We start from the raw sequence: 22,698 nt of genomic DNA, 5'->3' as shown, positions 1-22,698 counted from the left end.
CTGCTGTTTGCCCTTGTATTGGTGCTCTGATGAGAAGGGACCTCTGGCACGCACAGCGCTGGCTCAGGCAGCGGAAGGACGGGGGTGGCAGAAGGACGGCGGTGGCTCTCCTGCAGCCTCCTTCCAGAGCAGCGCCGGCTGCCAGGCCTCAGGAGGGCCGGGCCTCGGGCGGCCCCGGTAGGCTGCGGGAGGCCGAGGGCCTCAGCCACGTCCCTGAGGTGGTCCCTGCGCTTTGGCTCCCCAGCACCTCGAGATCAGATCCTGTGAGGGCAGCCCCCGAGGTGCGACAAGTACGTGTCGGTTGTGTGGTCCTTTTAGCCCCCCAAAAGAGTCGGTCGTGGAGTCCGTTCTGAACGGCGTCAGGATTTAGGAGGAGACCCCACATAGGTACGTTACGCTGCGTTAGTGCTGCTGCTCTGCAGCTGGTCCTGAAACCGCTCCTACCCCGAGCCGTGGGAGGCGACGCTGGGTGTTTACAAAAGGCGGCTGCAGGTGGCTTCTGCAATGGGGAATGAGCTCGCCAGCAGACTGCTGGCTACAGCATATAGATATGTAGCTCCAGGTGTATGGGCTTTTTGTGTGTTTGTTTCAAAGATGTATGTTTTGTGAGGGTTATTTAAGTCTTTTGGGTCTTAGAGCAACCGAGGCAAATTCAGGGCTTAAATGTCTTCTGTGAGATCAGAACAGTACCTTTGGACTAATGTTGTTTCCATTCAGAGGAAAAATAGAAATAAAGAGATCACGAAACACAGAATTCTGAAGTAAATGTTAACAAATAGAAATAATTTTTTATATGATACAAAAAGTGAAACCCAAGTATACTCTTTGCACAATAAAATCATTATCTTTAATTTTGACAAACAGCAACAGTAAACAAGACAACATTTAAGTGAAAATAAAGGGCAGTGTAAAGCTGCACAACTCAGCAATGCCAGAAAAAATATGCTTATATTTGCATACATACAACAAGCAAGGACCTGAGTATCACAACAGCTGGAATAAACTTTTTAGGCACTAATGCTTGTTTGAAAAATACACGGTATGCAGGACAATGTTTATCTGTTAAGGCTATAGCATTTAATCTTCCAAAGTATGTTTGAGTTCTGTTTTATTATCTCTTTTGAACAGTAGAAATCAAATACTTCAAATTAAAAATGGAAATCCTTTAATTAATGGCTTACAAAGCAGAGCCACAGGTGGGTAATAAAATACCTATTCCAATAACAGGAGTTAGGTAATTATGTTTGACATCAGGTTTTCAAACTTTCTAAAATGATCTCTTTTAGTAACTGTAACATTTCTTGGCATTCATGGGTGTAACTATTAGGCAAACTTTACTGTGTCAATGACAAAACGCAGTACTTGGTGAGGGCTGTTTGCAGAAGCTGGTCGTGTTCCATAGCCATAAAGTGTATCCTCAAACTTCAGATTAATTGGTTCTTTCTCAGCAGCAGAAGCAGCCTAACGTAAGCCAAAATAAGCACTATCTGGAATTCACAGTTTCACATAAAACAACACTGAGCGCTTGCTGTGGTTAGGGTATCAGCACATTCCGAGAAATACCTTGGGTTTATGCTTTAGTAACAAGCGTGTTTCTATTACAAACCCACAAGTAACTGAGCTGCAGAAGTATTTAGGTGAAGATTCTCTATGGAAAGAGACATGCCATATAGCAAACACTTTTTCAATAGACTTTGTACATAATTTTACATTTAAAAACTGATACTTTCTGGTGAGAGAATTGAACTGCTTCCAGTAGATGTTTTACATTTGTACTAAAATAATTTCTATAACCAGCAAAAGCAATCAAATTGCAGAAGCCTCTTTCATTTGATATAAAATCTTGTGAGAGTTGAGAATCTGTTTTTATTTGCCCCTATATAAAAATTGGGGAGGAGGGGGGAAGGGAGGAGTGGGCAAAACAAAACCTGTCATTAATGCTTCTCTGGACCTTCAATGCAAGTCGGCTTTAGAAAAGTTTTTCTTATTTTCCATTATTTTTTTATCTTCCACTTTAATACTGGCTGGCAGTTCCAACAATGCAAGATGTTAACAATAAAAGGCAAAGCTAAAATGCCTACTCTAGCTGGTCCCTAACGTTAGGGGTACTGAAACAGGACACAATTCCACATATTGAAAAGCAAGTCGGATTTTTACCCCCTGGTTGTGATCCTGTACCTTGAACAAGCTGAGAGCAGTAAAAGATACGAGAGGCATCTTCACCACCTCGTCCTGTTGGGTAAGAGATGCTTGGATGTGCATTTAACCTGGCTCATCAGACAGTGCCCCCAGCTGGGGCGGCCCCTGGCACAAGCACTCGTACTGTCACCTGGCAGCTCGGGGCACACTCCGGGCTCGGTAGCTCTCTGGCTGGAACGAGGAGGACCCCAAACCCACGGCTTTTTTGAGGTTTTGCCCCTCCAGCTGCCCCCGCCCTCCCACTCCCTCTAAGCACAGTCTGTTTGTGGCAATACACCTGGCTGTGCTGGGGCAGGCTGTCCGAATAGCTGGGGAAACCAGAGATTGAGAAGGGGGTGAGGTCCCCCAGCACTGTCGGTTCAAAGTAAGGCTTTTCTCTCTTTCTGTATTTCCCCTGCTTGCATCTCCCCCGTCTCTGCAGGCAGCAGCCACCGGAGGGCACCGTGGTCACGCTGAAGGGCGATCAGCAGCTCCCAGCCGCCCCCCAGGACCCTGCTGCACTGTCCTGGGTTAACGAAAAGTCAGTGCTGTGCACAGAGCCCTGCGGAAACAGGGCTTAAAGGCCTTGGGGCCTGTACGTTTATTCAGCAGCACTGCATAAATGCCCTCTGTTTGCCAATTAACGCTACCGTAAGCGCCCAGACAGCGGCTCTGGTTGTTGTGTGTTGCAACTGGAGAACACAAAAGCTCAACTTAAAGCCCGAACGTTGTAGTTGATACATGACTCTGGGGATATACTCCATTAAATTTTATACAAAAAGTCATTTACTGAGATTAAGATTAAACTCTACTATCGTATCTCTAAGGGGAGACATGGAAGGGATTTCTGAGAGCAAACCTGTTGGCTAACTCGACTCTAAAGTGCGTTGGGTGCTCCCTAACTGTGGTACGTAGCAAAGCCTGCGTGCTGCTCAGAGCCGGGGCGTCAGAGCTGCGCGGGCTGGGCTTCGAGTCCCAGTACGCTGCGTGGGCAGGCTGCTCCGAGAATCACCACGTGGGTAGAGGCAAAGAAACAAGCTGCAGCACGGGAAGTTAGGAATTAGGAAGAGAAATTCTCACAGTGAGGGTGGTCAAATACTGGAACGGGGCCCAGAGGGGCTGGGGGATCCTCGTCCCAGGAGGTGCTGTACGCCGGGCTGCACGAGGCCCTGAGCAGCCCCATCAGCGCTGGCCCTTCGGCAGAGGGCCGGGCCAGGTGAGCGTCAGGGGCTGTATGTTTAGTTTGTGTGGTTCTGTGCTTCGTGAAATACTGGTAGCATTTCTAACTTCGGCAGTGTAGCACTGCTGTAAGAATGTAAAAAGTAGCGAACAGATTGCTGAATGTTAAAAACACTGCTGTCGAAGTAAAGATTTAAGATAAAAGTGTTCAGAAAGCTGGAGCTGAAATTAACCGCTTTCTATTTGGGACTGACACATTTAGTCGTGGGATTACTGCGAGTGGGTGATTAAGGTGAGCTGTAACTCTTCTACCAAAAGGTCAGTGAGCCTAAGCGCTGTCCTGCTGCCTTGGTCTCTTCTCAAGGTCTAAAGTACTTTGGTTGAGTGCTTGGTGAGGTAATGCATTAAGCATTGAGAATCTCTGCTCCACCAGAGATAAGAACAAAACCGGTCAGTATTGGCCTCGTCTTGATCCTTGGTTTAATCCCAGTGGTCTAAATCTGGTAATTCTCTTCAGAAATAAAGACCTGAACATTATTTTTTCTGAAGCATAGTCTGCACGTGTGAATTGGTTTTAATGCGTGTCCCATCGAAAGCCCCAGCAGTGCCTTTTTGTAGCTGGTGCAGCCCTAGGTGCCCAGAGCAAGCCAGGACAGGGGCTGCAGGAGCTCCATTAGGACAGTCCCAAGCCCCAGCAGATCAGAGATGCTAATAAGTGGGTGAGGGGAGAGGGCTCTGCGTCCCTTATCTTGGGGGGGAAAGGGGGAAGATAAGGTGAACTAATCTTTCTCATTTTTATAGTGCTAAAATCTCCGTAAGAATTATTTAGAACTGGTTTCACATGTTAGCTCTGTTTGCTTATTAAGTTGGAGTGATTGCCTCGCTAAGCTGGCTAAAAGCCACGTTTTTGTATTTCCTCGGGGGTTTGACATCTAGTCTCACACAATTCACATGTAAAATTCTGCCAGTAAATCAGAGCTGATTCTTGTAACAGACAAGCATCAGAAACGGGCGGCTACGGTCTCTGGAGGAACCAGATCTCATTGTGTCGATTAGCAGCAGCTGGGTTTGTATATCCTGCAATGATGAACGTATCCTGCAAACATAACTCTGGGCTCTCCAGAATTTCCGCCAACAGGTTTATTTCTCTCATGATAGAGTCTTCATTGGTGATTCCTCTGAAGCTCCTGTAACAATCAACTTCATATCAAGTTCTTTTTAAAATCCAGTTTTTCCCAAGCCTAGGTGTGCCTTCTGTTCTAAGCTCAGTCATGATTCACAAATGGCACTACCTGACCGTGGTTGGTCTCAAACAGGTAACAGTTTGTTCTGAAGTCAGCATTTTCAGTGACGTGTTAGATAGTTTGTTGCCAGCGATACAGAATATAGTGTGTTTTGAGATGCTGTTGTATCTTATATTTACATGTGCATTATTTTCTGAATACCCTAGTTTCATAAAGCAGGCAGCTTTCAACAGGTACTGAAAATCAGGTTTTGAGTTTGTTAGGTTTTAGAGGTTGGTTTAATATATGCATCATGCCTACATTGAAAACTGCTTCTTTTTACGTTTTTACTAGAAAAAAATGAAAATGTTTCTTACCTACTATAAACAATAGTAGACGGCCATTCTTCAATGATTATGTCAGAGTCAAAGGGATGAGGTGGCTGGTCCTGCAGCACTTCGGGCAGGTAGTACGCTACCGTCACCGACTGCGTCATCTCCGACTGAGATTCATTCGTGTGTACTATGGTCACAATGGGTATTGTTATCCCCAGGTACAGCCCTGAGGAGACAAACGTGACTTTTAGAAAGTGCAAAAGGAGGTCTTCATACCATACTTGATTTCTGAACTCATACTGAATTATATAAAGTGAGTACCACTGAGAAGAAAGATTTGTCATTATTAGAAGGAATTCAGCATACTTCAGAAAATGGATTTCTGTATTCCAAGTAGGAAGCAACATTTTATTGTGCCTTGTAGTTTGTATGTATCTGTCTGCGTGTACGTGTATACATACATATATAAAACCTCTGTGTGCAAATATGTTTGCATGTGTGTCTAAAATGTGGTAGTTGTCAAGCTCTCCTGTCTCTACGTATGGCGAATGGTTTGACATAACTTCTTACCTCCACCTTAAGAGGATTGTGTTTTTGTGAACTGCCCTTGTCTCACATTTTAAATATTTGGGAGCAAAGAATGTAAGCAAGACAAGGGGGCTGCATTGTGAATTCATTTAGGATTTACTGTTAACAAACATGTTGCTTTATTTGTGCAGTAAATAAAGCTTGTGGTTTTTACTGTGCAGATAGCAGTGATTATTAGGAGTGAGAAATCTGCTTCTTTATATGGTTTGAAAACAAAACTGCTGTTCTGCAGCCAAAATAACTTTTAAACAATATTTAAAATATTAACAGAATTTGGGGGTGGGGGGGAACACCTGATTAAGGGAAAACTTTTAAGAGAATGTTTTTAGTTTCTTGGAAAGGAAATTAAGTCTTGGCTTGATTACAGCATGTGGTATTACAGAACAAAACATTGGCTATTATAAGTACTTCTTAATCATCTGGAGAATGGTAAAAATGAAAAGCTATCAAGGACATGGTGGATTTGCTATCCTTTTAGTGTTTTTGAGTTAAAATGGGATTATGTTTGTGGAAAATACTCTTCAACCACACCAATTTTTGGTGTCCATTCAGACACGCACAAGTTGAGTACCATGAGCTAACGTGAGGCAAGTGTAATACTACGGGCTCTCGGTGTTAAACTGTGAATAAGTGACTGAGGCACTTCTGTGACAACTACACCACTGAGTGCTGTAGCAAAAGACTTATTCATAGCCGACAGTCTAGAAAAATAGCCAGAGCCAGTTTCCAAGCAGTTGCAGTGGCCAGGATGCCCCTGGAAGTCAGTTCATTGATCATGTACCTTCAGACGTTCCCTTCTAGCACGTATGTAGAGGGAACAGCATTTAGTTTAGATTATACTGGAAAGGCCATATTACAGGAAGATGGTGATACAGACAGAAACAACTAATAAAAGTATCCTCCTAATTAGGAGGGGCTAGTGCATAAATGTAATGTTTTCACTGTAATGAAGAATTGTGGTACTAATTACCTGAGGAATTCTGCTCACAAATGTACCTCATAAGCTTCATGAATCCAAGACAAATGCTCTGTTCATACTGTTTTTCTTTCATTTTTATACAAGCCCACTTGGCTTTTCCATACTGACGTTTTTCATAAAGCAGGTCTCCAAGCTGCAAACACAATCAGATAATAATTCTGTGTTTTAAGTTAAATAAAAAAAAAAAAAAAAAAACAAATACCACAAGCAAACAAAAGTCATACAATATTCAGTACTTTGATTAGAACATGCACCTACAGAAGTTGATTTCTTTATGAACAGGAGAATAGCAAGCACGAGAAGTTGTTTTAACTCTCAGCGTCAGCTATACCTTAAGTGTTTTGTTTGCTACATAGTTCACATGCAATTTGTTTCAAGGTCCAAGTTGGCATATAAGAAGTAGATAAACATAACCAATGCAATGAATGCATCTTACACGAATAAAATAAAAACTGCATCTTTTTTTGACTGTCAGTGAAATGATTTTGAAAGGAACATGTAAACGTCAGTCCTTTCTCACATAAACCCAGGAGGAATATACTAATGATCTTGGACCAAAATCTGTTTCAGCAGACCTACAGGTAGTTCTCCTTCAAAATAAGGAACTGATAACTTTTGACCTTGCAATATTAAATATTTAGTTACTACAACACTACAGAGAAACTGCTTTTGAGCATTTAATTACAACAATAATAGTTAGGAGTCCCAAACTGTTCAGATGAAATACATTCAATCAAATAGTGATATTTATAAACCTGAATTATATGGATCTGTTTAAAACAAATGGGATGGAAATCTTCCGACGTGGTTAGTAAAGATTTCTTTGTCATTTATTTAAGGTTAGATACCTGTGTGCAAACTTCCTGAACTGTAAAAAAATTGCTGGACATTGAAGGTTTTATTAGAGGATAAGATGGTTTCTATGAGATGGATTTGCAAATTGATGTTCTCTTTGTAATGACCCATGATACAAAGCTACAACTTTGGTTTTAAATTCAGATAATAATCTCCTCCAAGTACTCTTTCCTAAGGTTGAATGAACGCGATTGTAAAAAAAAAAAAAAAGAAGTGCATTGGTTTAGATGAAGAAAATGGGGCTTTATTTCAAATGTCAAAATATGAGGGGGTTTTGTTAAATTAATTCAAAAATGTCACCAAGACTGCCATTCTTGACTGTCTTCTGACATTCCTGCTAGTTTCTAGCTTACAAAAACAGAAAACTTCACAGATGCATGAAAAAAACAGTGAGATGTTAAAAAAGAAATGCAGTTATCCAGCTATAAGGGGTATATCCACTTAGGATTTTTAGTACTATAAGTGGATGAATTACTTTTATAAAGGAACACAGCTTTGAAATCTAGGTATGAATACTGAAAACACCGTTAGAAGCTGAAATGGGAAGGACATCGGTACCTTTTCTTTGCGCTGGATCAGAGTAAACGGGATGGTCTGTCTCTCCTGGGGACTGTTATTTCTAGTCAGCTGCTGAATTGGCTCTGCCATGTCTACAATAAAATAACGCATTTCCAAGTTAGCTGTGAAGCTGTAGAAACAGGAATGAAATGTTTCATTCTGCTTTCTCTTAGTTAAACTTCTGTGGACTGTGTGCTTTTAACAAGTTTAGTTTGCTTTTCAGTATTAGCAGGCATGGCTGACTGGCTTTGGTCTCTGTACTGTTCAGAACAGGTCTTGCTCTCCCACCCCCTCTATATTCCAATTATACGTGCGTCTCTTGAAAGGGCTTTTGTCGATGCCCACTTGTGCGGCTCTGTGCAGGAGTACTGCCAGTTCTGGCATCCCTTCCAACGCCGGATTCATGTGTATCCACATGAAGAAGTAAATTGCGTCGGCTGCTCTTGCTCACAGGTTCAAGGAAGTACTGCCGTGGAAGCTGTCACTTCCAAATGACATTTCGTCTGATAGCTAGCCCCAGCCTTTGGTGCTACGCACGTTGCAGTGCTGCTCGTGGATGCTCCGGCCCCTGTGTGCACACTGAAGCTCTGCGTCTTTACATTTACCCAGCGATGCCTTTTCTTTTTAAATGCGAGCCCTTCTAGTAAGACTTCACAGGGCAGAACAACTTTAAAAATAGAAGGCAAACAACTGATTTCATTAAGAAGAGACCGTGACCTCTCGTTTGTACTGTCGGAAGGAGACTTCTCAGCAAAGGCCCCGGGGGTACTGGCCAAGGAGCGGGCAGCAGGGTGAGGGAGGTGGCTCCTGGGGCTGCCTTTCACCTGCAGGACCTGGTCTGGGGCTTCGTGGTAGAGGAATGACAGTGAGGAACTTGAGGTAATTCAGCAGAGGGCCTCCGAGATGATGAGGGGAGAACGCGGCAGGGAAGGGTGCTGAGGGAACCCGATGGGCTCCGGATGGAGAGGGGGAGGCGGAGGTGTGCTCTCCACCACCTCACAGAAGCGTGTGTGTATATATACATATGGAGAGAGAGAGAGAGAGACCAAGTTGCCATGTGAAATGGACCGAGTTGCGACCTGAATTGCTGTGGAAAATTCTGATGAGGTATTTCAAGTGCCAGTGATCAAACACCAGGACAGGGGCCCAAGATGTTGAGGGGCCTCTGTCCTTGGGAAAGTGTCAGCTTGATGAGGCCCCGAGCGACTTCAAAGCTGACAGGTAGAAGCCTAACTTGGAAACTAGCTCTGCTTTTAACAAGGAGTTAGACTGCAGAGCTCCAGAGGCTCCTTACACCCTAAATTATCATGTAGTTGTGTATTAGTGTAAGTAGATGTTTATACTTCCATTAAAAATGCTGAAACTATAAATGAGGGGGAAGAAGAGTGTCCTATTAAGTTAAAGAAGTATAAGGTGAGTAAACAATTCCTCAATGCATACTTCAGTGAAAAAATGTATCTTGAGGGGATGTGATTTTAACAAAGCAAATAGAAAAGATCTTTTTTGTGTGTTATCTTGACACTATTTCTTTCTGGTGCAGAATTTTTATCCGTATGGGCTGTCTCTGATTAGATGCCAGGCACATTAGATGAAAGTTTCTGTTTAAGTTTGGAAGGGGCAGAACACTGTTGACCGAACAATCTTGCAAAAATGAAACAACTTCACAAGGTGGGAGTAGAGCAAAGCTAGCTTCATAGTTTGTGTTCTTTATATCAGATGACATTAAACCTGACTGAAAGAAACACCAGGGTTTAATGTTCTCAAATGAGTCCTTACCATAAAGCACTAGTAAATGTTAAACAGAACATACCAAGTATATTTGACTAACAGGGACACTGTGTTTTGCATGCTCTTCATGTTTGCCCTTTTCTTTCTTCTTGCCCTTTGGACCAAGAAGGACCCAAAGTACGGTCTAATGCCATCACTTCTGATCTGAGCTCTGGCGTTCTGGCAGCAGATGATGTGAAGGGAGCGTTAATACGAGATAGTGTTGAAGAGCTCTAAGCATGCTCAGTACAGAGATGCAACTGAAACGTGCCACAGCTCTTTGAATGATTCTCACGTTTTGTAAGAGATTCTATAGTGAACCTATTCCTGATTTCCAGATGCAGACATAAGTAACGGCCCAGTCTGCAGCAACCATCACGCTTCCCAGCCAAGCTCAAGGGGATAGAAGGAGCAAGTGTATTATACTTGCCTATTCAGTACTAGCATATTCTTGTACTCCTGTTCTCCCATGCTTTTCTAGTTTAAATACAGTTGGATTAGGTGTAGATGCAACTACGGTTGCCTCAACAACTGCTCTAACTGTAGTTCATACAAAAAGCCCGCCTAGAAGTTGGCTCCTAGCAGAAAGGCTTAGAAACTCTGGTTATAAGGCTAGTCCTAGCAATAGAGAACCTCTCTTCCAAAATAGCTGGTCCTTTGCATGTCAAACTTGAAGTAATGCAAGCATTTGTGCACTGTGATGGAGGTTTAGAAACTTGATTTTTCTGTACAGTGTTTGAAAACGTTTGTGAATTTCTGCCATGCCACTTCATGCTGTGTATCAGACATGTTCCAAAGGACTGTATATTTCAGCTGAAATAAGATCCCTTCTCTTCTGTGTTTCAAGCGCCTCAAAGTCTTAAGCAGAAAAGACAGGATGATGGGGGGGGAGGGAGGGAACAGTATTATTCATCTTTGAGAGGAGAGAATTAAGATGCAGAAGAATTAACTTAGCCTAGGTCACTCGTAAATCTGTAGCTGAGCTGGGAATCAAACCTACATCTCCTGGCATCCAGTGCAGGGGGTTTAGCTTTAAGACTATTTGGAATAGTAAAGATCCTTTTAATAAAGGGTAGAAAGATACACTTCAGTTAATTTTAAGCTTTTTTTTTAAATGTCACTGGGAAATAAATTTAAAATATAAGTAATGACATTTACAATTGATCTCTTCGGATGCTAGGAGAAAAACAGTAGATGAGATTTCCAGCACTGAACTTCCAGAGTACCGAGGAGTTAGGAAACATTTTAAGGCTCTAGAAATGTTAGCTCTATTTTGATCCCTTTGCTGATAAATGTGGTCAGATATTTTTTTCCCATGTTAATGCAAAGGAGAGTTCTGGAATTTAATTCTTCAGTGCATGAATCTCTGCCTGTCAGGCTTGGCAGTATACCATGGATAATAAATGTTTTAGCCTGCACAATATTTAGATTATACAGCTCAAAGCAAGTGAGTTGCTTGATGTACACACCCTCTGTCAGTCCAAACTCGCAAACTTAAATACTGGTGTGAAAAAATGAGGCAAGATGATAATGAGTTGTAGCAGTATATCTAGGTAAAGGCTTACTTTAATTAAATTTTAAAAACTACTAATTGTAAATTTCAGTTTTGAAATATTTGTATACCTGCCTATGAGTAGGTATTATGAAAGAGGCAAATCTTTACAAATAAATCTACATAGATAATGCACGCTTGACAAGACTTGTACATAGCAGAAAGACTGAACAGTATTTGAAGTGTTGCACAACTTAATTTGTGTCTGATCAGACCTGCTGTGTCACTGAAGTGGGATGAACTCATCAGCTGTGCCCTCAAACAGTGTGCATGCACACCAGGCTTCTGAGTTTAGGAGGCAGCCTTTGTACCGCAAGGAACCAGTCTTCACGCTGAAAAGAAGCACGAGACCCGTGCCACGCACCTTGGAGCTGCTCACAAGCAGGTTTGTGAGGCTATGCACGAGGTGGGGGAGGCTGCGTGGCCGGGACAGCCCAGCCACAGCACAGTCCTGTCCTGGCTCTAACCATCCTGCAGCCTCTGTACCAACAGAGCCATGCTACCCCTTACGTGCTGTAACCTCAGCAAGGGAAGCATATTTGAACCAATGGCAAAGTCACGTGCAATTCAAGACCTAGATTTTGGTGTGGGTCCAAGGTACTTGACCTCAGAGCATGCTGCTTTGTACACTGGGCACCTTTTGGAAACTATGCTTTAGCAAGTGGATGGTTTTGATGAGTAGCAACCTTCCCAAGCTTGCTTGTTAATCTTGTATTGAAATTATTAATGAGAAATTTAAAGTAACTACTGAAGTATGACTTCTGCTTCTGCTGAGTGCAGGTAGGTAACATGGAGTTCTCAAGCCAAGAAGGTTAGATTATACCATCCTATACTTTCAGTTTTTGTTTACCTTTTGGTTGCAAGGTTTGCTGCTGGCCAGACAGTCAGCTTACAGGATTACAGTCTTGTTAATTGTGATAAATCGCTATGCCAGTCATAGAAGTGTTCGAATCTCACTAAATCTGTTGTTTTTAGAAGACTCGTAGTGCTCCTGTTACTCTTGAAAGGTACTAACAAAACCTACTAGCAAGGTATCATTTTTGAGAGGCATATTGTCCCCATAGAGCAAGACAGGTGTCAAAGCTTGTGGCAGCCCAGAACTATTGTCATAGCGGGGCATTGCCCTGACTTCACAGACTTTTCCACTAGACTATAGGAAATACGCAAGCTGTTGTTGGGATCTCAGACGCTCTGTGTGCACAGCTAGCACTGTGGCAGCAAACAGCCAAGTAAAGCTCTTGTGCTTTCCTGCAGCAGGGCTCCAGTGCCAGCAGCTGCTTGGATGGGGCACACTGGTCACAAGATCTGCGTGCTCCCTGGTGAAACGAAGGAATTCTCCTCCCAGGATGTCATCTGCATTTCCTCTGTGGATGTCCGAGGCTAACTGATTACTAAAACATGGATATTAGGTTAACCTGCACTGTAAATAGATCCAGAGCTGATGAGCTCTTACTTCTAGTTGAGGTGCAATCCTCTCTTGACATATCTTGACTTCAATGAGGGAAGTCTTGCATTTTGATTTTTGTAACACCTACCCTAACACTACAAAGGAAGCCTTTTATTATATTGCAACCACAATGTGGTAAAACACTACTTTTGACAGATTTGCCAAACCTGATCTCCTGCATAATAAATCTTAGTGAAAGAAGGTATTGACACTTCTACATCATTTTGTGGGAAGGAATCTTGTTCCTTCTATACAGAGCTCCTCATAAGGGAGCATTTCACATCTGGGTGTTCAGGCCTTGATTAATGCCTTAGACAGGGACCCTCTCTTGTCACCCACTCCCTTTCTTTGTGCCCCTGGAGGGCAGGAGGCTGCCGGACTTGATGCTGTGACCAGTGTGACCAGGAGCGAGCGTTGGAGCAGCAGGACTGTGTCTGGTGCTGCACATTCAGACACCCCCATGGAGGCAAGCCAGTGAACGCTGTTCAGACTGAGCTTGCTGGGCCTCCTCTTAGTACCCAAAGGGTCATTGGTCTTCCTTGTGAAGGCATTAGAAAGATAAAGTGGGACTTCCAGATGTGGCTTGAAAAGGAGGCAGAAAGTGAGGCTGTTCCCTTTCTGCTGTGTTGGAATCTAGATGGAGTTTAAGGATCGGGGAATTCATTTAGACAGTGCCTGAGGCAGTCTGTGCAAGGCTTTTGTGCTTTCCATCCTCCGTGAGGAGGATTTAGGAGAGGCAGAGCTCCTCAGCATCTGTGCCGCTCAGAACACGGGCAGCACTGAGGCGTCGCGGTCCTGACTGCGGTGAGCCTGCCCTTACCCTCCGCTGCTTGCTGCGAGCAACAGGACCTGCTACAGCCTTTTGGATTCTCCCGTCCTTCTCCAAATTGAAAATAAGCCACTTCTTAACAAGATAAGCCGGGGAGGCTTACTGTCAAAAGGCAAGGTCAATCCCGATATTTGTTTACTCCCTGCAACCTTCCACTTCCAGCATAAAGCCCCAAACCGCCCCTATCTGTGGGATGGCCGCAGGGGGGGGGTGCAGAGCCACCCCTTTACCCACCCCCCCCCCCCCGGCCGGCTCTTACCGCGGGGCACGTCCACCTGGTGCCCCCTGCCCACGCTCTGCCAGTAGCTGAGCAGCCGCTCCTGCTCCTCGTCCTCCATCCGCTCGGCCGCCTCCTCCTCCAGGCTGCTGCCGTTGCTGTGGTACGCCGAGTCGGGGCTCTCCTCCGCCATGCCGTCCAGCTCCTCCAGCGTGATCACGGCCGGGCCGCCCGGCTCCGCGCCGCTCATCCGGCACCCGCCCGTCTCCATCGTGCCGAGCCGAGCAGAACCGGGCTGTGCTGGGCCCGGCCGAGCCGTGCAGAACCGGGCCGAGCCGAGCCGAGCCGGGCTGCGGGCGCTGCCGCCGGCGCGGCGCTTTATGAGGGCTGGGCGGGGCGGGGCGGGGGCGGGCTCCAGGTGTGTGTGGGGACCCACTTGGGCTCTGAGCGGTGGCTTTTTTTCTTTTTTCTTTTTTTTTTTTTTCCTCCCCACTGCTCTTCATCTCCTGTCGGTCCTTCCTTATTGTGACTTTATCTCGTAAGCCATGCCCGAAAGGCAGATCTTTCACTTCGCTTAGGACCAGCTGCAGGGTCTCTCGGAACAGACTCCAGCCGGGCGTGCAAACCCTGTGGGTCATTTTGTTCTCGAAGGCCCAGCTTTGGAAGTTGGCAGCTGTGTAATTTTGGCATTGCTGAGGAAAGCCTTTGGGAGAAGGGGGATGTGAGCAGCCCTGTTTGTGGAAGGCTGTCGTGGGGCAGGATCTGACTGAATCTGGGGTCCCCCCGGAGCATGCGGCTCTGTTTCTAGTTATCTTTAAGAGAAATAAGCGTGGTGGTCCATTTTTCTGAGGCAGCAGAGGAAAGCCTCCAGGATTCAGAATTTTCAGTAGGAAAATAGATTGCACCTATACACCGCTGAGATGCCTGCAAGAGGAGGAAAACAAGGATTAGGGATGTAAGTGCTGACTGTGATGTGGCACCTGATTCCTCACACACACACCGCCGTGTCTGACCAGTAAGTGTCTCCCAGGCTCACTTTTCTAATCCCAGGGACTCGTCTTGGTGTGCCAACAAACTATTAATTGCCTTAGGTTAAGTAAAGTGAGTAAGTAAATGAGGCAGATGGTTCCCCTGTGAGGTTGTTTGGCCTCTTATTCGTAGGCAGCATATTGGCATCACAGACTCCTTGCTGGTCTGAAATTCACCTACATCCTTGACAAATGCTTGGAGATGATGCTTGCTTAAGTATTTTGATTGTGTGCTTGATGATTTGATTTCATGGTCAACTACCTAGTATGCAGAAGTGCAAGCCTCGTTGAGAACCTGCTGAAGTGGACTGCATTTTATGGCCATTATCAGAATTCCCTCACAAAGATGCTACTGAACTTCCTTCGTGGGGCAGCTACATGGCTGTGGGTAGGTATCGTGAAAAAAGTCACGGTATGAATTGATCACATCACAGGTAATGTCTCAGATGAGACTTAAGTACAGTGCAAACACTGACTGCAGTTGTTTGGGTAAAGAACTTTCCACATAATTTGGGAAGTTGGATTACTACTGCTAAGTGAGGGCATCCTGGCTCTTGGTGATTTCTTCTGGGGAACGTTATTCTTAAGAACTGACTTTTGGAGTCAATGCATAGAGGCCTCCACTGCCTATCCTGCAGAAAAGATTCTGACACTTTTTAACAGAATTAACAATTGCAACGATTTAACAATTCCAACTCTTTTGGTCAAGTATTATTTAGAGAATAAATAGGTGCTGTAGGAAAGAGGCTGGTAGGAGTTTAAGATCCTGTTTTAAAGATCAGCCATCACAGATAACTGCTCATGGTTTTTGTTTTGTGATATGCTTAGTACTTACGTAAAAAGTGCTGCCTTTGATAGAGCACTGAAAACGTATGATGCTCTGTGTCTAGACACTGCTAGAGTACTTGACTATTCCTGGAGTTGAACAAGGCTGATTTTTTTGTATTTGTTTTTTTCCCTCAGCTTGTTAAGTTTGTGTATAACTGCTGGCTAATAAGCAGTCACTCTTGGCAGAATATGATTTTGTTAGTGCTGTGTTCTTGGTGCTTTCCTGGCAGGTTATATCTCTGAATAGAAAAAAGAAACAAATATTCAGCCTTGCAAATTGAGGATACAAAGCATCTGCAGTCAGATGCTTCGTTCTGTCACGTGGCGAAGTGACGACATTGACTCTTGTTGAACTGCAGATTTATATAGAAATGCCATTTCTTTTTATAAATTCTCAAGTAACAGGAAAAATGTTCTCAGTGAAATTAATTGACAAGTAAAGTCTGTAGGCCTTTTTTGTAACTTTTAAGAAGTGAGAAATGCTGTCATAGAATAACAAGGCATTAAAAGACAACAAAATAGTGTATCTTTTTTGTGAATAATACCAGCTTCCAAGGAAAAATAGTATGTGTTAAATATGTAACACATTCCTGGAGAATGGCAAGACCACAAAGTGTTTGAATGAATCAATATTAAATTGACAAGGAAATTCCCAGAGGAGCCAAGACGATTACTGTGTTGATCAGTATTATTTTCAGAGACTTAAACGATTCTCTTAGAAACACTGTACCCCTCTGTGTCATCATTGTTGTATTTTCATTTTTGGGAAGATAAGAATATGTCAGTGCAAAGCTTACACAAAATGGCACTCTTCTCCCTTGCATTTAGAGCTCATTTGTCTGTAATTGCAACTCTGAAGCTGTACAGAGAGAATAACCCAAATTGAGCACTAGTAGTGGCTCCTGATGCCTTTCTCACCCATGTTCTCTGTCGTAAATCCACTTGTTTTTTGGTGCATGTGCTAGTAATTGTCCTCTATCTTCTTTCCTTCCATGCTCTGTACTGTTTTGAGAGGTTTCATCGGATGTTACAATGACCTGTTCTCACTCTGTACATAGAGTTTATGTACTCTGTGTACCTAAAGTTTCTTTACAGTCAGCAAAAAGGGTGCATGTGAGCTGCCCTGGTGCTTCGGGAGACGCTGCTGCAGCTGCGGGACTGACTGGCTCCCTGGCCTCTGCGGGTCTCCGAGGCCTTTCTGCTCTGGTGGAGTCTCAGGACTCTTTCACTCAAACGTGAGGTATGGCAGGCAGAGACTGAACACAGTTTGTTCCTGGGCCTTCCTCCTGGAAGTTATTTTGGGGGAATGTTAGGGTACCATGCTTACACTTCTTGAGGTAACGCGCGTTGTTAAACCACAGCCCTTTTTAGTTTCATTCCTAAAATGAAGCAATGACTGTTCGAGATCTTCAGCTAACGTTCACTGGGGCTGCTCTTTCCTAAAGTTGCAGAAGGCCCTTTTTGCCTTCATGCCTTCCTGCAAAGTCATTTTGTTCTCCTCCAAGACAGTGCAATCACAACACTTTCCTGAAGACTTAGGATAAATACACTTGTTGAAGTTGGTTTCCAGCTACGGACTGTAGGGTCTGAGCCTGCGACAAGTCTCATCTTTTCCTTCTTCCTTTCGTCACTCTCCGTGTTGAAAAATTGTTAATCTGGAGCAGAGAGTGGGAACAATATGACGTCCGTGTGGTACACAGCAACAACAAAAGCCTGGATTTGTGTTCTGGAGCTGCTTCTGGTTTCAGTGGTTGTGTGTTAAATGAAAGCAGTGTGTTGGTGTGGGCCATGCTAATGTCCCCGCACAGCCGTAGGCGTGATGTTAACTCTCCGTCACACAATGCAGTCTCATGGCCTCGCACATCAATTCTGCGTTTACCACAGCATGTTTGGGAGCGGTGTGTGGCATATTGTGTATGGAACGTGCTGGAGCTGGGCGAGGTGGGAAAGCAGGGGAAGGAGAGGAAGCAAAATGGCATCTCTGCTCAGGTACAACGTGACTGTATAAAACTCGTGAGGTCTGCCTGTCGAAGTCTGGAGAGCTGTGGAGAACTTCCTGGCACTTGGAGATGCCTGTAGATGTGAGGGAATAAATACAAGTAGACCTTTTCTGTCCTTGTTTTGAGAAGATGCAGATTGCTTAGTCTGGTTTCTCTCAAATCACCCGTTCGCTTCTTTGTAAGAAATGCAATGCAAATGTTATTTATGCACAGGCGATGAAATTCATTTTTTCCCATGTGGCAAAGAATGTTTGCAAATCTGCAGTGAAATAATGAGGCAAGATTGTTTGCTAAGAGTCTTTGTTTTTTACTGTGCAAGGAGAAAACAAATTAATAGCAGTTTTTAGCAAGATGTAGCTGAAACAGTGAACAGCTCTTTGCCTTCTCAGTTCAACTTACAGTGCACGTGGTGGTCCCCAGTGCATGCTGTAGCCCCAAACTGGAGGCCTTATGCCAACTTCAGGTATAAGATTCGGAAAGCAATGTGATTTGCTGGGGAAGGTATCCTGTTCAGCAAAAACCTTTATGTTCTTGGCAAGTTTAGTGGGACAGCTTTACCAGCTGTCCTTAATAGATTGGTAGTAAATCTGCCAGCTCTTTAAACTGCATTTAGCAAGCTAGAAGAAGTCATCAGTCCTAGTAAAAAATCATTTAAATGAGTTCTACAGTTCTGTTTTTAAACAGGTAATGTAACATGTGAATGTTTTGGAAAGGTTGAGGAGACTTTCCAGGAGTATTTTCTTTTTAATTAAAAGTATTTTCTTTTTAATTAAAATAAAGGTATGGAGACAAGATAAATGTAATCACTCTGAGTAGTGCTTGTTTCTGTATCCCTTCTAAGTAGGTTATGTTTACTGTTCCCTATTAGTTTTCAAGCTCCAGGTGACTGGATCCTGCTGTCTTTCATAATAGTCTTCCTTGGTTTGTTTTGCAGAAGGTGATTAAATCAGACAGGGGTGTACGCTGAGCAAACAGTGACAATATAATTTTCTTACATGTTATAAACTAGGTCAAGAGATGAAACATAAAAATACAAGTAATGGAAATTAAAAAAAGTTATGCAACAAAAGTAGGAAATAATGAACTAGTGCTGAGATCTTATACTTATGTGGGCTTTACTTTTTAATGAAAGCATTAATTTTGTTTTATAGAGAAACATTTTTTAGTTCAGAGACCGACCCCATTTCCACTATTCGAGACATAGTTTAAGCTTGATCTTAAGCTCCTCAAGTGTCCTCATCACTGCACTGTGTAGGATTTGATGGGAGGGAAAAGTGCTGTTTCAGTGGTATCCCATTAAAACCGAAAACACAGTTATCCCTTGCTGGGTAAACATTTTTTGTTTTAAGTGTGTTTTCTTATGAGCTGGCACGGACATTTCTGCCTTTCTCCTTGTAAAGTGGCTCATCAAATACAGGCCAGATTTAAAAACAGTAACAACAATCTGGTAAAAGACAATGTTTTGAATTTAAACTCTTAAGACTAAATCAAGTCAGAGAAGATGGTTTCTTGTGTGTTTAGACTTGGCTTGATGTATGCTTTTGACCATACTTAGAAAAAAACATTTTTTTTTCCCTTCCCTTCCCTTCCCTTCCCTTCCCTTCCCTTCCCTTCCCTTCCCTTCCCTTCCCTTCCCTTCCCTTCCCTTCCCTTCCCTTCCCTTCCCTTCCCTTCCCTTCCCTTCCCTTCCCTTCCCTTCCCTTCCCTTCCCTTCCCTTCCCTTCCCTTCCCTTCCCTTCCCTTCCCTTCCCTTCCCTTCCCTTCCCTTCCCTTCCCTTCCCTTCCCTTCCCTTCCCTTCCCTTCCCTTCCCTTCCCTTCCCTTCCGAAATTCTTGACAACACTGTAGTTTTACAGTTGGTCTTAGCTTGTCAATTCAGTACAAAAGTCCTTTAGAGATGGATATGGTGAGTGTAACCCATGAACCAGCTCAGAAAGGATGAGCAGAATCTCTCATCTGGGTGTCTTATGAAAATCAAGAAACCCTGGGGAAAAATAAGCAGGAAGATGTCTCTTTTCCCTGTACTATTTTCTTTTTGCTACTGTGGCAAATATTTTTGCCACTATGGCAAATATTTGCCACTGTGCGCTCGCGACGTCGCCTGCTCCCTCCTGCCTGGGCCGCGTTCTCCTCGGCTGCACGTGGCACGCGGAGTGAGGCTTGGTGCCCCGTCTGAAGGCCCAGAGCGACCCGGGGTGCACCAGAGTGTGCAGAATTTAGGCTTCATTTCTATTATTTCTCAGCAGCCTTTATCTGTTATAATCTGCTTAGCAGGCCGACTCCAGCGAGTTGTTTTTGAAAGGTCTGCAGGCATGGAGCCCGCAGTGTGGAAATTCCCCAGTGCATTGGCTTCTCAATTTAGCTGTTGCTTTCATGGTTTTTCCTTCACCCTTTCAAAGTTCTCTGTGCGTTTTTTTTTGACTCTCTTGGGGATTAGGACAACCGTAACTGATGGTGGCAGTCGTTCCCACCCCATTTTCTCTGGATTTACTGCTTCGTGCCATGTAGGCACCGTACACAGAGTAAGAAGCTAAAGCGGTACAAAACTATACAAACAATCAAAGCAAGCAGAGAGAAGGAGTTAAACTAAGCTGCCGCTGGGGTATGGGGTATGAACAGACTGTGGTCTTTAATAATATTTGTGCATCTAAGCAGGCTCTAAAAACCCAGCACGAGTGCATGCACACTGACTGCACGAGGAGGTTCTCACAAACAGTGTTGTTACTTTGTGTTTTAACATGCATTGCATTTTTAAAATTGCTTTTCTTTTCGTGCTAGGGCATTTTGTCTTCAGAAGCTGAAGATGTATCATATTGTGTGAAGCCTGAAACTTAGACCTGTTTTTATTGGCTCACTTGCGCTTGATTTTCAGTAGGCTGAAAGAACAGCGGTGCGCGGTAAGGGGCTTGTTACGCCGCAGCTCAGCGGGGCTGGGGACGAAACGCCTGGAGGCTTCGGGAAGCACCGTATGCATGTGAGCAGCTATCGGGAGCTATCTGCTGTCAAACTAAGTCAGGGCTGCCTTTGGAGAAGCTTGTTATTGTGCTGTAGTGGTGGGTTTGGTACTGCTCGCCAAGTGGGCCAACGGATTGTAAGGCGTTTTTGTAGAACAAATCTGATTACTCCAATTACTACAGAGTTAGCGCTCAAGCAAAAGTAAGTCTGTGAAAAAAAAAATCCCGACCACCTGAGGCTGAGAAACAAAGAGGAAAAACAGGATTAAGATGAATTAGTGCAGGTCAGTTCCCTTGTTTCACCGCTGTGGAAAGCAGGTACATGTGATGTACAAAAACAAATTGTCTTCTGGCTGAGGGAGATGGGGCCCGGCCGCGTGGTGCTCATCGCTCGCTGCTCACTTCTCCCACTGCCACCCCTTCCACTCGCATGACTCAAACCTCTGGCTGGTCATTCGCTGCACTGATTTGGACATCACGGAGATGCACGTGTGCCTACAAGTGTACTGGAGGTTGAGAAGGCATGGAAGTCAGTTACCAGTACGCGAGGGAGCTGCAGCATGAACTCGAGAGCTCATTACCTGTCCTGTTCGGTTTCCCTTCGACCACATCAGTATGTGGGCCATTACAAAAGCACCGTGTGTGTTTCCACTTCTCAGTTATTTGATGGATGTAGGGTTACCTTGGTGGCAGGACGGTGTTTGTCTGTATATAACATGGGGGGCACAAATCTATAGGGAACCAAGTTGTAATAGCTCTGCTCTGAGAAAAAAAATCTGTAAATCAGCTGGTGCTCCGTGCTGGTAGCAGAGAACCTGATGGTGAGGCAGAGCACCAGCTCATCGTCTGGTACAGTAACGAATTATTCAGAAATCAGTACTGCCCGTTTTGAAAAAATCTACATTTCAAGTAAAATAAATGAGCAACTTGTGTTCCATTGTGCAAGATATGTAAAAACAAAGTTATTTTAAGGGGCTAAATGTTCTGACCTTGACATCTCTTACATATTCTGTGTTCTGTTCACAGGTGCTAGAAACATTTGCTGGCCGCCTGATTAAGATGGGAGTTTTGGCAAGGCGGGATATTCCCAGCCTCACAAAGTACCAGATAATTCTAGCAAGAGATCAGTATAGAAAAAACCCTTCCTCACAAAACATGGTAAATGTCGTATTTCATGTTATTAAAGTAGTGAATAAATAGTGATACTTCATAATTTACAAACTTTTTTGATATATGTTAAGTTAGGTTTTCATTGTATCATTCTGTTTAAGCCTTGGAATAAAATATGCCTACTTGTTCTGCATTTCTTGTTGCTGATAAAGGAGAGTTAATGAAAAAGTGAAGAACTTCTTTTCCAAACTGAAATTGTTTTGAGAATTTTCAGTGTACTTAACGATGGCCAGAATTACACTTTCCCCTCAAAACTACATTAGCGTACCTATTTCTCTTAGAGGGTCTTGGAGTTTTTTTTGTCATGGAGTGTTCAAATTTGTTAAACTTAAATATTGCCTTAAAAAAGTCAGTGTACCTTAAAGAAGACACTGGAAAATGCACTTCACAGCAGACAAGGCAATTTACCTGACTTAAATTCTGTCACCTGTGTAGATGTGGCAGAAATCTCTCTCTTTGCCAAATCCTGAGGGATGGGTCAGCTGACAAACTTTGAATGCTGCTATAATGGAAAGTAATGAGCTAATCTTAGAAGATAAGTATTTTTGAGGTAGCTTGCAAGGTGGAAAAAGATTCCCTTCACTGATGGTTAAGAATTCTGTAACCAGTTTCCTGAAGATTTTGATAGACAGACTACGTGATGTGCATCAGTTCCTTCTTCGGCTCTGTTTCTCAGACGTTAAGCTTGATTTACTCATGAGAGTTGCAGCACGGTTCCTGCTGCTTATCGTCTCCCTAACTTAGTGATGATCTGTTTTGTTTTCACAGGGGATACAACAAGGCATAATTGAAGGAGATTTTGCACTCTGTATCAGTTTATATCACGGTTATGAGCTGCTGCTGCAAATGGGATTGCGGTCATTATTTATCTACCTTTGTGGAATTATGGATGGAACAAAAGGTGAAATGGCTTCAGAAACATCCTTCCTTTTGTCCCCACTCCTCTTCATTTAATTTTCTTCATCTGTCTGGCTAGTTTTGCACAAAAGAGTTAATGTAATGAGTGGATTGC

The 22,698-nt window shown here is 43.7% G+C and overlaps 2 protein-coding genes across 2 annotated transcripts in view; one reads left to right on the top strand and one right to left on the bottom strand.

Annotated features, from left to right (window-relative positions):
• Positions 1–824: 824 nt before the first annotated feature.
• Positions 825–14,108, bottom strand: LOC310901022 (heme-binding protein 2-like). The gene is made up of 5 exons (XM_083839888.1): positions 13,750–14,108; positions 7,896–7,987; positions 6,474–6,615; positions 4,958–5,141; positions 825–4,544 (listed from the first exon to the last, which is right to left on the bottom strand). Exons 1-5 carry the CDS (start codon positions 13,976–13,978, stop codon positions 4,373–4,375), a joined length of 819 nt encoding a protein of 272 aa, XP_083696014.1. The 5' UTR covers positions 13,979–14,108; the 3' UTR covers positions 825–4,372.
• Positions 14,109–14,259: 151 nt separating this feature from the next.
• The window catches only part of FANCM (FA complementation group M), a 57,926-nt gene continuing 49,487 nt past the window's right edge, over positions 14,260–22,698 (top strand). Inside the window, exons 1-3 of the mRNA XM_083839874.1 lie at positions 14,260–15,123; positions 21,543–21,674; positions 22,455–22,587. Coding sequence (XP_083696000.1) covers positions 14,986–15,123; positions 21,543–21,674; positions 22,455–22,587 — 403 coding nt within the window. The 5' untranslated portion in view covers positions 14,260–14,985. The remainder of the gene's footprint in view (positions 15,124–21,542; positions 21,675–22,454; positions 22,588–22,698) is intronic.

Source organism: Anser anser (assembly GCF_964211835.1).
Source record: "Anser anser genome assembly, chromosome: 5".
Lineage (NCBI taxonomy): Eukaryota > Metazoa > Chordata > Aves > Anseriformes > Anatidae > Anser > Anser anser.
The sequence above is the reverse complement of the archived record's forward strand: the minus strand, read 5'-3'. Positions and strand labels throughout refer to the sequence as shown.